We start from the raw sequence: 14,365 nt of genomic DNA on the forward strand, positions 1-14,365 counted from the left end.
AAAGTCAGAAATGGTTACAAGAAATATAACCACATGCTCCAGCAGATTACTGACCAAACTCTCAGGGCAGGACTCCTCCCTTAAGTCCAATGAATCCTTCCTTTGTCTCTTCAGATGCAGTGAATGTGATGGGCAGGGGGAGAGAGAGAAGGGTCCCGTGGGTGTTCCTCCTTTTTATAGTTTCAGTACCCCTCTTGAAAAAACATTTTCAGCTGTGCATTTAGGAGACAAAGTCCATGTGGAAGGATGTTCCCTGCTGTCTTTTTCTTAGCTGTTTTAGCTTCCTTTGTTCTCCCTTCCTGCTTGGTGACTCTGTTTACTGCTTAAATGCAAATTAAGCAAAGCACACACCCCTTTGTTTAGGACAGACCTGTTTGCCAACTTCAGTTCAGGCAGGGCTGTGGGGTTTGGAACATGTTAATAACAGAGGGGAATCTTATAACTTCACATGCAGTGTTGCCACAAGCTTTACCAGGACAATACTGACCAGCAAATTATGAATTTAAGTGATTCCTTATGAGGCATACTTTGTACAAAGATTATTGCAATAGACTATAGGGTGAATACAGGGGTGTATTCTGTCACAATAGGTCATAACCAACAACTTAAACTCTCCCTAGAGATCCGTAGGCAGCCAGTGCAGAGGCCAGAGCACTGGTGTCATGTGCTCCCAGCAAGGTGCCCCAGTCTCAATAAGTGAGCATCTGTATTCTGCACCAGCTGTAGTCTCTGAATAGTTTTAAGGGAGAGCACATTTCAGTAGACTAATCTTGAGGTAACAAGTATGGATAACAGTGGCACTGTTTGCAACTAAAAGATCACAGTCTCTTACCCAGATGCAGATGGTGGTAGGATGATTGGGTTACTGCTGTAAAGATTGTCAAAGGCAGGGAGGGATCTAAAGTCACCCCTAACTTGAAATCCCTAGTAACTAATGGTGGATGTACACGCTCAAAGGAACTGATATTGTATCTGCCATCTCCAGCTGCTTGCTCCACACCACCCTCACCTCAATCTTGTCTGGGCTGAGCTTCAGCCAGCTTGTTCTCATCTATACACTGGCTGAGGCACTGAACCACCTTGTCCAAGTCAGATGAGACTGACATACAGTGTCATCAGCTGACTGAGAATACTGCACTCCATGCCTCCTTACTCTTATTAATGTTAACCTTGTCCTCCTATTTCCTTCCATCTCTATCATCTTAGAATGGATAATTGGGATAGAAGCCATGTCTATTTGCTTTCTATACTTCTGGGCATCAGATAAATATTTTTAGCTCTCTCATATCTATCTGGGATGCTAGGGTTATAGCTGAATAGCCCAAGCATAATCAGAGGTCCTATCTGATAGATTTAAGGTAATATACTACTTTATTTTTTTTGACATGCACAAAACATGATGCACTTCATTTAAGTGGGGAAGAGAAAAACAGGTATGGGGTAACATTTTTCAGAAATTAAGTCCCATTTGAAAAGTGGATTGGGCACTTGGGAGCTGAACTCCTAGTGAACTTCAGAGAGAGAATCTAAGCATCAGATTTTAAAAAGTATTTAGATAATTATCTTTGAAAAAAAATCACACTAGGTGCCTATCTGCATCTTTCAGTACCTAACCACCTTTCAAAAACCGGACCGTAGGCACTTTTGAAAATTATACTTGTTAATTTTTTGGAATTAGACCTGCAATAGTTAGAGGTTTTGTGTTTCAGCTCTTGCTTGGCGGCTGATGGAGTAGCTCTCCTATAATCCACTTTGGTACAATACTCTCCTTTTATTATTTCTTTGTGTAATTCCCATTCTTGAACTACTTAATCAACACCACCAAAGGAAGCAGATTTAATTTGTAACTGCTATATCCAGGGAGAACTGCTGTGCAGAGGGCCACATGTGACTGTTACTACTGCAGAACTGTTTAGTGTGCCAGAAGTGCTGAAGGGCAGCACGTGGCCTACAGGCTGTGTTTTAGCTACATTTACCTTAAGAGTTACAAATGCCAAAACCAAACATCCTTTGACATTCAGAGTGGGTATAAGACTGGAAAAAAATTGCATGAACTCCTGAGTATAGCTCCCAGTCTTAAGTTCTCTCGAAGCTGCGTGGCTGCGCAGCAGCCTATCAAGGGCTGCGCAGGCGCTCAGGGCTATAGCGGTGAGATAATCTCCTCTAGCTCTGGAGCTGCCGCAGCAAGGAGAGATGCTCTCCCCCAGCCCTGGAGCTTCTACAGCCGGGGAGAGGGGCCACTTACCCCCAGCCCAGCACGCTTAGTTCTGTATTTAAGCACTTTTCTTTCTGAATTGTTGAATATTTTCATTATATCATGTTATTAACTCTGTGTTAACAGGCTGATTTACCAAAGCCTACACCAAAACAGTTTAAACAAAAAGAAAGCAAGCTGGATGATAAAGAACATAATTGTCTGAGAAAAGCTAATATTCAGGTAACACACAGACAATTACAAGAACAAGAGAAACCAGGTGGATTGAACCAGATGTGTCAGCATAATGAACCACTGCTGGTGAGATTTTTGACATTATGGTAGAACATACATGGTATATGTGAAACCCTGTAAAAAGTTCTGCTTTAATAGTTCTGTATTTCTTTCTACTGAAAGATTGACACAATAGACTTGTGCAAACAGCAGGCTAGATATTAGTCATAGTAACACCAGAATTTGGTATATGCTTAGACACCATTGGATAACATTATTCCAAAAATATAAGTGTTTCCATTCCCAGTAAAGGTTAAGTGTATATATAATGATATATAATAATATTTCCATAAAAATGCCTTTCAGTAATGTAGTAGCTAATTACAGCATAACAGTAGCACTTGTCTTGTCCTGTTTGTAGGAAAGATTTTTTTGACAACTATTTTTTACATACTTTTAGTATCCTCTGACTTTTTTTGAAGTTTGCCTTTGTTTTGATTCTTAGTACTGTAGGTAAGCACTTTTCTTTCTGAATTGTTGAATGTTTTCATTATGTTATTAACTCTATGTTAACAGGCTGATTTACCAAAGCCTACACCAAAACAGTTTAAACAAAAAAAAAGCAAGCTGGATGATGAAGAGCATAATTGTCTGAGAAAAGCTAATATTCAGGTAACACACAGACAATTACAAGAACAAGAGAAACCAGGTGGATTGAACCAGATGTGTCAGCATAATGAACCACTGCTGGTGAGATTTTTGACATTACGGTAGAACATACATGGTATATTTGAAACCCTGTAAAAAGTTCTGCTTTAATAGTTCTGTATTTCTTTCTACTGAAAGATTGGCACAATAGATGTGTGCAAACAGCAAGCTAGATATTAGTCACAGTAACACTACAATTTGGTATATGCTTAGACACCATTGGATGACATTATTCCAAAAATATAATGAAGTTCAAAAAATGTTCTGTCATCATTGTGCATTAGGTGCAAAAGTAGTGCTGCACTTCCAATAGTACCTTTAACATTAGCTCTACAGTCACAGGTATTAAGAATGGTACCCATAATAACATTTTTGTGTAGTGGTTGTCATTAAAGTAAACATTTGCAAGTCAATAATAGTTTCCTCTTCTAATTTACAGCGGGGAAACTGCTCTGATAGCACTGTTTGGTAATAGTTGGGTCTTCAATAACTGCATTTATTATTAACCAATAATAAAATCTTGGTTTCAGGCCTTGAAGAGTCAGTATTTAACTGATCAAAGCTCAATAGCATTAGCTGCTCTATTATATAAAAGGTTTGAATGCCCTCATTAACTTCAACTTGTATGCCGAAGTGGATTTGTACTGCTCAGCTTCACGCTTCTAGAGTGCAAAGAATCATTCCGTAAAGGCTTCAGTGCTATTTGTGAGTAAGAATAGTTCAGAATAGAAGGCATCTTAGAAAAAGAAACCTCTCTCTCCCCCTTCCCCTTTGGTTTTAAGTTAATTTAACAATAACTATTTACTCAGTTTGTGCCCTTCTTACTGGATAAGGAAATCAAACTCATTTATGAAGCACCAGAATGAGACTTTAAAAGCAGCTTTATTAAAAAAAAATCTTTGCTTCAAGCAGTCTGCTGCATGGAGACTCCAGTACAAGGCATCAAAGTGAAGAAGAAACAGCAAAACTGCCCCAGGGCTTCTGTCAGGCAAGTGGTGAGCAGAACAATTCGGATAGAGGGCCACAGCTAATAGGAAAAGGGTTAGACTAAAAAAGGCTCCTGAGTCCTGCCGAAACAGCCCTGAATTTTTTACATCACCTTCCCTGTTAAGGAGGGAATGCAGAGAAGGGGTTGGAAGTAGCAATTAAGATGCTATTTTTATGCAGAAATTCTGTTTTGGATGCTAGAATATAAATAGCCAATTGGACCGTCCCCAACTTGCTTCCCTCCAAATCCCTCCTCTCCCACAGATCCTCAACCCCCTGTGTACCTGCCTCTTACCTGAAAGCAGCAGCTTTTGGTTCTCCACCTAGGTAGTCTATCACCTGGGTTTTGAATGATAGAGACTGGTCCCTGACATTGATCATGTGTATTAGTGGAAACTGCCAGTGACAGTGGTGCTACCTTCACTGTAAATCATGGTTTTGTGAAGCAGTATGGGTATTTGTGCTCTTTTTTTCCCCCTGCTTTGTGGTGATATCAGAAGCTGCACTTAGCTGGAAGACAAGGGTACATTTAGTACAGCTGGAGGAGAGGAGTTGTGGAATATATGTACCTGGGTGACTGAAAGAGGGAATAAGCAATAGAAGGAGCAACCAGTGAAAAGGATCAGGTATCAAGAACAGTAAGATCTAAACCAGCCTTTTGCATAATATTTGGTTGCCATTAGTATTTTTGAGTTATTTTTCCCTAGGAGGAAAAAGTAATTGGGAAATATGTCTATTAATCTGGCTATTCCACTATAGTTGTTCCTTAGTACTCATATCACTAACAAGAGAATTAAGTTTAAATATGGATGTCAGCATGTTAAAACATTCAGATGAAGAATTAAGGGGAGAGAAGTTGGAGAAAGAATATACAAAATGAAGCCATGGGAATATGTTTGGATGGTATGCTTCCTGCTACTTCCTTTTATTTAACTGATTTGGAAAGTTGGTGTAGGAGTGTAATATTGGGATTGCAGCAATGGTTTTGGGTGCATTTGAGAGAGAGAGAGAGAGAGAGAGGTTGTGATGTACAAAATTAGGAAGGATATTTCAGGCATAGATAAAAAGAAACAAAGGCTGCATGGTCCAAGCAAAAGAATGTTGGAAAGGCAAGATTTTATATACCCTTATTCTAGTCTAGGCACAGCCATGATGATGAGGAAGCTGAATATGATGAAGAGTCAGAGAAAGGACTCAGTATATGACATGGTTATAACAGCAGGAAAGGAAGATGAGTTTGATGGTGGCATTTTGAATGGATTGGAAGATGGAAGCCAGGTTTGACAGAGCAAAGGAGTTTGCAAGAGTCTAGTCATCAACGTATTAAGGCAGGAGAAGAGTTGTATTTATGGAGGGAGAGTGACATTTACTGGAAAACACTGAAGTTGTTACAGAATTCAGTAGCAGCCTAATTGTGAGAGGTGGAGTCATTTATGACACTGCAACCCCAAGGCCGGGACGTGGAATAAGTAGGGAGAGATCTGTTTTTAGCCATTTAGTTTTTTTGGAGGCAATACATCAGGAAATTGCCATATCTCTATGCCACTGATCAGGAGTGGAAATAGTAGAATTGGGAGTGTTATGTGTAAGTTGGTAGGCGTGAATGAAGATATGACCTTAACCTCAGGAAAAGAAGGAAGAAAAGAGGAACAAGAACCAGAACCCTGCAGTTCACCAAGAGTGGAGGGAAGTAGAACAGTTGAAGGAGACTATAGTGGTAGGGGGTATAAAAGGATGGTGTGGTCAGCAGTGTAACAGACTATTGAATGAATATGGAGAAAAGATGCAAGAAAGGTGTCATTAGACACTTGGAAAATAGTGAATAGATTGGAGAAGAGTCGAGGAGAGTGAACTGACAAGAAAACCAGAGTTCAGAGCTTGCTCAAGGACTTGGAAGTGAAATGGGTGATAGTTGGAGAGCCAGAAGGGCTTTTAGGGTACAGGAAACAGTGGTATGTGTGAAGGCAGAGGAAAAAACCACCAGCTGGGGAAGGAAGAGCATGAGAGTAGGCATGAAGGCAAATGACAGAGGATCAGAGTAGAACATCATTGGATTGTATTGGAGACCATAGAGAAAAATAGTTCATGAGGTAGTTCTTATCTTTTTGTGGTGAAAACTGGACTGAGTTGAAGTGTCAAAGAACTACTTCTGTATCTAATTAGGAAGGAGAATCAGTTGGCAAGCCAAATGGTAGATAATTCAGGGTTCATGTTGACTTTCTCCACTACAAATTTTTCATCCAAAGGACTACAATGCCAGGATATAGGATAAGTGGGATGGATTTAGAAAAACGAGTGTGGAAATGAGTGGGATGGAATATGAAAACTATAGTCCGAACAGGATATTTACGGACAGGAGTTTGCAGAAGGAAAGTGGGATGGGAAGATAGCAACATTAAAGGAAGAGATGACTGTCAAAAGAAACTTCAGGACTGAAATACAAGACACACAACTGTGCGTTGAAGAAAGTTTTGCAATAAGGATTGTGGGTGCAGGAGTCAGATCCGAGGTGAAGATCAAAGCAGGACAAAGAAGCCATAAAGTTGATGCTTCTGGAAATTAAAAACCACCTACACCTTTGAAGAATCATGACAAGTTTTGCTGTACTGTGGAGATATAAAATGAAATCTAAATAAATAGGAACAGCAGATTTGACAATCAGAAGTTTAGAATGTGTATATAATAGCTTTATTAGCAAGAATATTGTAAATGTTACAGATTTTCACAATTTTGAGGACAAAGATAAAGGTATTAGAGCCCTTTAGATGTTGCTTTTAAAAATGGAATGCTAAATATTTTTTTGCAAAGCATTTAGTCTACATGTTATAAAACCAAACCCCCCATTAATTTGAAGATATGAACACTGCTGTATTTGTACATTTATAAAGCTTTAAATGCTAGCTGCATCTGACAGAATGTTCACAAAATCTAGAGGGGTTAAATCTCTACTCCTAGTAGCTCAGCAAATGTTACTAGCAAATCTTGCTAAAAGCTTGTCAGAATGTGTTCTTTCACTGTAGATCTTTGACATTTGCATATAAGTTTCCCCCAGAAAGCAGGGCAACAGAATATTTTAATCTTTGTTCTTCTGATTCAGATTTCCACTCGGTTTAATGCTGGAAAATTTAAATATTTTTTTCTCCCTTGCAGGAAAACACCGTAAGACAACTACACAGGCACTATCCCCAAACAGTTTTCAGGGAAGTTAAAAAGAAACACCACCAAAACAGCATTACATATTCTCCAGTATCTTTGCAAGAACCCAATAGAGATTTTACTTGTCCTTCTGTATCCAGTATTTTTAAGCTTGCATTTACTGAAGAGAGGTACCGATACACCATGACGATACTTGTACTTCTGATATTAATATTCCTTGTGTTGTATTTTCTTTGATGTCACCATTTAAAATGTCTTGAGTTTATGTGCAGTGTCATTAGCCCAAAGCTGTACAAGTTATTTTTTCAAAGTTTCTTCATAGACATTTTCACCGAGATTGGCTTAAAAAAGATTTGTGAAGTAACATACTGTAAATAGATACGTTTTAACATCTACAATGTACAAGGCTACATGTGTGTTACACTATTTTTATTTGGTTGTTTCTATTCTGAACATTAGGCATGCTTCCCAGAACTAGTCCTTTCATAGAGTAATACTAAAAATCGTAGAAGAATTAAATCTCCTGTGTCTTTCATGATAAAGGACTCTGGTATATGTTTGATATATAGACATTGTTACATTTTACTTTTACACTTGCTTCAACAAATAGTTTTAAATACTGGTGCATGTAATTAGTAACTCCATGCTGTAATTTTTACAGTGGAATAAAATATAAAATCCACAAGTGTTAATGTTAATTTGATAAACTGTCTGCTGCTCTTATTTTTTTCCACTTTTCCTAAGCTCCAGTACTGTACTTTATTCAATTTTACATTTCCATTAGACTTCCTAAAATATTTCCTTACCTTATTACAATATGGACATTCACCAAAGATGACATTAAAACTTTGTCTGCTAGAAGGAAGACCTTGTAACCACTGCAAGATAAGATAATGAAAACTTAATATTTATTTTATGCCCAATTTAGGAATGAGTCTAAAGTTCTTATAAACAGTGCTCTTCACCATAGTAGCTGATAAATCCCTGATTTGTAGTGTTTTCACACTGGATTAGGAGCATGCAATTTCGCTGGATTAGTTTTCTGTACAATCTACCTATAATGATTAACTGGTTTCACTTACTGAAAGTACTCTAAAGTGATCCTCTCTGACTTTCCCCACCCTCCCTTCTGAGGTTTTCAGAGCAGTATTCCTAAATTGTTCTACTTTTGTAGCACCTAGAAGCTCCTGTCTTGGTTAGACTTTTGCCTGTACACACACAGTAAGGCAGGTTCCTTGCCCCCCAAGAGCTTATAAAACATAAGTGAGTGAGTGGGAGAGAACACTAGGGAAGCAGCAATAAGAACATGTAATTAAGAAGGCTTAGTGGTTCTGCTTCATTGCTGATACAGTTCTCTCTCACCAGTCCTTTACCCGTCACCTAACTAGCTATTTCTACTGCTTCCATAATCTTCTCATACAGAAGCCCATATCTGGGATCCATGAATTGGAGACAAGTGGATTTGTTACATTAATAAAAATTTTACCTCAAACAAGCAAGCCTGATGGAAAGGTTGTCCACATCGGGAATCACCACACACTTGGTCTGGAATAGCACCATCAAGTCGGTAAGCATAACAGATACCACAGTCCATAGTGAAGTCCTTTAAAAATACAAAACAAAGTATTTCAGATAAGTTAACTTTTTTGTACATTGACATATCTCAGGGTAGAAATGAAGAAGAAATAAAGTACATCACTTTCTAATTATTGTGTATTTCTTCCTTTAGAGGTCCGTGTAATCTGTTCCAAGACTGGAACTAGTTCTATTTACTGCCAATAGATGTGATCATCTTCTCCCCACCCCACACCCCGTCATGAGTCTATGAGTTGTTGTACAAGCATCCATCATCTTTGTCTGTCCAAAGCAAAACTAAGGTCCACTTGCGTACCATCTTTGATGTAATCCATCTATTGCTTCCTCAGGATCTCTTTCCTACCATACTCTCCATGCTATCTTCACCAGGTCCTCTTTGTTCATCCTCTGTATGTATCCAAGCCAGCAAAGTTGCCCTTCCTGGATTTTGTCAGACACATCACAGACTGACTTCCATCTTAATGCTTTCATTTCACTGTCTGTCCCTTTCGGTAATCCTTTATTGTGCAAAGACATCTTGTTTCAAACACCTGTAGGCACTGACCTTGAGTCTCTACCACCCAGGCTTCTGCACTATATCACATTGTGGAGTGTGTCACGCTGTCTGGAGTGGCTAACAACAGAGTGCCTACTTCAGGGCAGACTATCAGAAAACAAGGGACGATACCCCAAACTGGTGCTATGTTCTATAATTAGATTTCACCATGCCAGCAACAAATTTGAACATCTGGATCACTACCTGTCTTACCATGGAATCCCCTTAGATTCTCCAGCCTGTCTTGCCACCCAGACAAAGAAACGGTTACTCACCTCGTAACTGTTGTTCTTTGAGATGTGGTGTTCATGTCCATTCCAAGCAGGTGTGTGTGCGCCGCGTGCACGCCAGCCGGAAGATTTTCCCATAGCAGCGTCCGTAGGGTCGGCTCCGGCGCCCCCTGGAGTGGCGCCTTTATGGCGCTGTATATAGGGGCCACCCGACCCCCCACCGTCTCAGTTCCTTCTTGCCGATACTCCGACAGAGGGGTAGGAGGGTGGGTATTGGAATGGACATGAACAACACATCTTGAAGAACAACAGTTACGAGAAGGTGAGTAACCGTTTCTTCTTCTTCTTCGAGTGATTGTTCATGTCCATTCCAAGCAGGTGACTCACAAGCCCAAGTCTAGGTGGTGGGGTCGGAGGTCACTGCAGACTGGAGGACTGCACGGCCAAATGCAGCATCCTCCCTAGCCTGGTGCGTAATGGCGTAGTGAGCCGTAAAGGTGTGGATTGAGGACCAGGTGGCCGCTCTACAAATTTCCTGTGTTGGGATGTGGGCCAGGAACGCAGCTGAAGAGGCCTGCGCTCTTGTGGAGTGGGCCATGATAGGCGGGGCTGGTATATTGGCCCGACTGTAGCACTCCTGGATATAGGTTCTGATCCAAGCCGAGATCCTCTGTGACGTGACCGGGAGCCCCTGCCTACTGTCAGCCACAGCTACGAAAAGTTGGGTCGACTTCCTGAAGGGTCTCGTCCTTTCTATATAAAACGCGAGAGCCCTGCGAACATCCAGAGAATACAGCCTGCGATCCATAGCCGAGGAGTGCGGTTTTGGATAAAACACAGGGAGACAAATGTCTTGACCCATGTGAAACGGGGAAACCACCTTAGGTAGGAACGCAGGATGCGGCCTGAGTTGGACCTTGTCCTTGTGGAAGACTGTGTATGGAGGCTCGGATGTCAGAGCTCTGAGTTCCGATACCCTCCGTGCTGATGTGATAGCCACCAGGAACGCGACCTTATATGAGAGGTATAACAGCGAGCATGAAGCCAGCGGCTCGAACGGAGCCCCCGTGAGGACAGACAGGACCAAATTGAGGTCCCAAGCAGGGACAGGTTGACGGAGATGTGGGAACAATCTGTCAAGACCCTTAAGGAACCGTCCAACAAGTGGGTTTGCAAACACTGAGGTCCCCCTCCCTCTCCAGGGTGGAATGCGAAGACTGCAGCAAGGTGGACTCGAATCGATGAGAGAGTTAGTCCCAGGTGTCTCAGATGTAGCAAATAGTCCAAGATGAGAGGGATTGGGGCGAGCAAGGGGCCCTGACCATGCTGTGTAACCCAGAGGGAGAAGCGCTTCCACTTGGCCAAATACGTAGACCTTGTCGACGGCTTCCTGCTGCCCAACAGGACCTGTCTGACCTGATGGGAGCATTGTAACTCCAGTGGGTTTAGCCATGGAGCATCCAAGCTGTGAGGTGGAGCGACTCCAGGTTCGGATGAAGGAGGCGACCGCGATCCTGCGTGATCAAGTCCGGTAGTAGGGGCAACCTGAGCGGTACCTTCGTAGACATGTGTAGAAGAGACGCGTACCAATGCTGGCATGGCCACGCAGGAGCTATGACGATGAGTCGAGCGTGATCTCTGCGGGCCTTGAGGATCACCTTGTGAATCAAGGGAATCGGGGGGAAGGCGTAAAGAAGCCCGTCTGCCCAAGAGAGGAGAAACGCGTCTGATAGGGATCCCTGACTGCGTCCCATGAGGGAGCAGAATTGACACTTCCTGTTCTCATTGGAAGCAAACAAGTCCCGGATGACCCCAGAGTCGGAAAATTGAGAGAACTACATCCCAGCGGCTAGACCATTCATGACCCTGGAACGAACGGCTGAGTGTGTCCGCGAGCGTGTTGTGCATGCCGGGGAGGTAGGATGCTATCAGGTGAATTACGTTCTGTACGCAAAAGTCCCATAATGCTTGGGCCTCCTGGCAAAGGGGAGAGGAGCGAGCACCACCCTGTTTGTTGATATAAAATATCGTTGGAGTATTGTCTATGAGGACAGAAACGCACTTGCCCACGAGCTGGGACTTGAATGCCATGCATACGAGGCGTACCGCTCGCAATTCCCTGACATTGATGTGCGATGAAAGATCCTCCCTTGACCAAAGACCTTGGGTCCGTAGGTGGCCCAGATATGCACCCCATCCCTGATCCGACGCGTCCATTACCAGGGTCAGGGAGGGCTCTGGTTCAAGGAAAGGGACCCCCGCGCAGACCACCTGTGGGTCAAGCCACCATTGGAGGGAGTCCAACACCGGACGAGGTAACGTCACCACTGAGTGTAGGGAGTCCCTGACTGGCCGATAAACCCCTGCCAACCAAGATTGGAGAGGGCGCAGTCTGAGCCTGGCATGTCTGAGGACATAGGTACATGCTGCCATGTGCCCTAGTAATTTGAGGCAGCTTCAACTGTGGTGGTAGGGTAACTTTGGAGGCGGAGAATGATGTTGGACAAAGTTCGGAATCTCGCCTCTGGGAGATATGCTCTGGCTTGTGTCAAGTCCAGAAGTGCTCCTATGAATTCGATTCTTTGTGTTGGAGAAAGAGTGGACTTGGCCTCGTTGAGTAAGAGGCCGAGGGAGCTGAAGGTGTGCCTGATGAAGACCACCTGAGCCTCCACGAGTGCCTTGGTCCTGCCCTTGATGAGCCAATCGTCCAGGTAAGAGAATACCTGGATCCCTTGCCTGCGGAGGAAGGCTGCCACGACTGCCATGCACTTCGTGAAGACCCTTGGGGCTGCTGATAGACCAAAGGGTAGGATCGTGAACTGTAGATGAACGTCGCCGACGAGAAACCTGAGGTAACGCCTGTGGCGAGGGATTATCGCGATATGGAAGTATGCATCCTTTAAGTCGAGGGTGGTATACCAGTCTCCTGGATCCAGGGAATGAATGATGGAAGACAGGGAGACCATGCGGAACTTGAGCTTCTTGACAAACTTGTTGAGATGCCGCAAGTCCAGAATAGGTCTGAGGCCCCCTTTCACTTTCGGAATTAGGAAATATCGATAATAGAAGCCCTTGCCCTGTAGTTCTGGAGGCACCTCCTCCACTGCCCCTGCTGTAAGGAGGGACTGAACTTCTTGAAGGAGAAGTTGCTCGTGAGAGGGGTCCCTGAAGAGGGACGGGGAGGGGGGCTGGTTGGGTGGGAGAGAGGAAAACTGGATAGAATATCTCTCCTCTACCGTGCGAAGCACCCAAGCGTCTGACGTGATCCGGGCCCACACACGATAGAAGGGGGACAGACGTGATGAAAAGGTAAAGTTGGGAGGATCCAGAGATCTGTCCGGTAGGCCGTCCTCGACCGAACCCTCAAAATGGTGGCCTAGGCCCCGCGGAGGCCTTGGTTGGGTAGAAGACTGTCCGAAGGGCTGCTGTTGCTGCCTCCTCCTGCCAGTCCACGGTGTCCTGCACACGGCATCACCTCGATTTTGAAGTTGATATGGACGCAGGGCCTGTTGCGGCCTAAACTGCCTACGCTGAGTAACAGGGGTGTGTAGGCCTAAAGAACGGAGGGTGGTCGGCGAGTCCTTTAGGCTATGGGGCTGTTTGTCCGTCTTTTCTGAGAAAAGCGTAGGCCCTTCGAAAGGTAAGTCCTGTATAGTCTGTTGGACTTCATGAGGAAGGCCGGAAACTTGAAGCCAGGCTACGCGCCTCATGAAGAGACCAGTAGCCAACGTGCGCAAGGCCGAATTGGCTGTGTCCAAGGCTGCCTGAAGGGAAGCTCAAGTAATCAATCTTCCCTCCTCAACCAGGGCTGAAAACTCGGTTCGTGAATCCTACGGGAGGAGGTCCGTAAACCTAGACAAAGCCGAGCATGTGTTGTGTCCATACTGGCTCACTATGGCCTGCTGATTGGCAATACGCAACTGTAGGCCCCCGGTTGAATAGACCTTACATCCGAAGAGGTCCAACTTCTTAGCCTCTCTATTTTTAGGAGTGGATCCCTGAAAACCTTGTCGCTCCCTCTGGTTAGCCGCATCCACCACCAGGGAGTCCGGCGGGGGGTGCGTGTAAAGATATTCATAGCCCTTGGTTGGGACAAAATGCCGCCTCTCAGTCTTTTTGGCTGTAGGGGCCAATGAGGCTGGAGTTTGCCACAAAGTGCAGGTTGTGTCCGCAATGGTTTTTATGAGGGGTAGGGCCACCCTAGATGGGCCCGACGGGGCCAGGATATCAATTACAGGATCGGTTGTCCACCTCGATCTGTTCTGTCTGTATCGAGAGGCTCTGGGCCGCTCGAGTAAGGAGCTGTTGGAGGAGTTTATTATCCTCTAAAGCCGGAGCAGCAGAAGTTCCCGATACTGCCTCATCCGGAGATGAAGAGGAAGATGTTCCATGTAGCTGGCCTTCATCTAGCACGTCTCCCTGTGTAATGGCCTGCGGCACACGGTACTCTGGCTGCGCAGCCAGTGTGGGCTCAAGATGCGGCACCGCGGGCGGTACCGGGGTCGCCACCGAACGCCAAGGAGTGCTGGGCGGTGCCTGCGCTGAAGGAAGCAAAGCCCCTGTCGGTGCCACTATTTGACCTGGGGGTGCCATAATGCCTTGTGGCACACTCCAGACGGCGGTGCCGGTGGCATTAGTGGCGGTGCCCCAGACGCTGAGGAGACGGAAGCGGTTCGTGAGCGGGACCCATAGGCCTGACCCACGGACTGATGGTAGGCCCATGGC

General features: G+C 44.3%; 2 protein-coding genes across 14 annotated transcripts in view; one reads left to right on the top strand and one right to left on the bottom strand.

Annotated features, from left to right (window-relative positions):
• Window positions 1-7,961, top strand: part of VRK2 (VRK serine/threonine kinase 2) — a 96,628-nt gene extending 88,667 nt beyond the window's left edge. For 8 of the 11 annotated variants that reach the window (XM_065589613.1, XM_065589615.1, XM_065589617.1 and 5 more), the window contains 3 exons: window positions 2,342-2,515; window positions 3,005-3,178; window positions 7,274-7,961. In XM_065589613.1, the coding sequence (XP_065445685.1) occupies window positions 2,342-2,515; window positions 3,005-3,178; window positions 7,274-7,516 (591 nt within the window). In that variant the 3' untranslated portion in view covers window positions 7,517-7,961. Of the gene's footprint in view, window positions 1-2,341; window positions 2,516-3,004; window positions 3,179-4,048; window positions 4,125-7,273 lie in introns of all 11 variants that reach the window. The other 3 variants (XM_065589616.1, XM_065589614.1, XM_008179022.4) reach the window with 3 other exon arrangements.
• Window positions 6,789-14,365, bottom strand: part of FANCL (FA complementation group L) — an 82,429-nt gene continuing 74,852 nt past the window's right edge. For all 3 annotated transcript variants that reach the window (XM_042857241.2, XM_005312880.5, XM_008179018.4), the window contains 3 exons: window positions 8,766-8,882; window positions 8,086-8,157; window positions 6,789-7,620 (listed from right to left, as the gene is read on the bottom strand). In XM_042857241.2, the coding sequence (XP_042713175.1) occupies window positions 7,585-7,620; window positions 8,086-8,157; window positions 8,766-8,882 (225 nt within the window). In that variant the 3' untranslated portion in view covers window positions 6,789-7,584. The remainder of the gene's footprint in view (window positions 7,621-8,085; window positions 8,158-8,765; window positions 8,883-14,365) is intronic.

Source organism: Chrysemys picta, chromosome 3, assembly GCF_011386835.1.
Source record: "Chrysemys picta bellii isolate R12L10 chromosome 3, ASM1138683v2, whole genome shotgun sequence".
NCBI classification, from domain to species: Eukaryota; Metazoa; Chordata; order Testudines; family Emydidae; genus Chrysemys; species Chrysemys picta.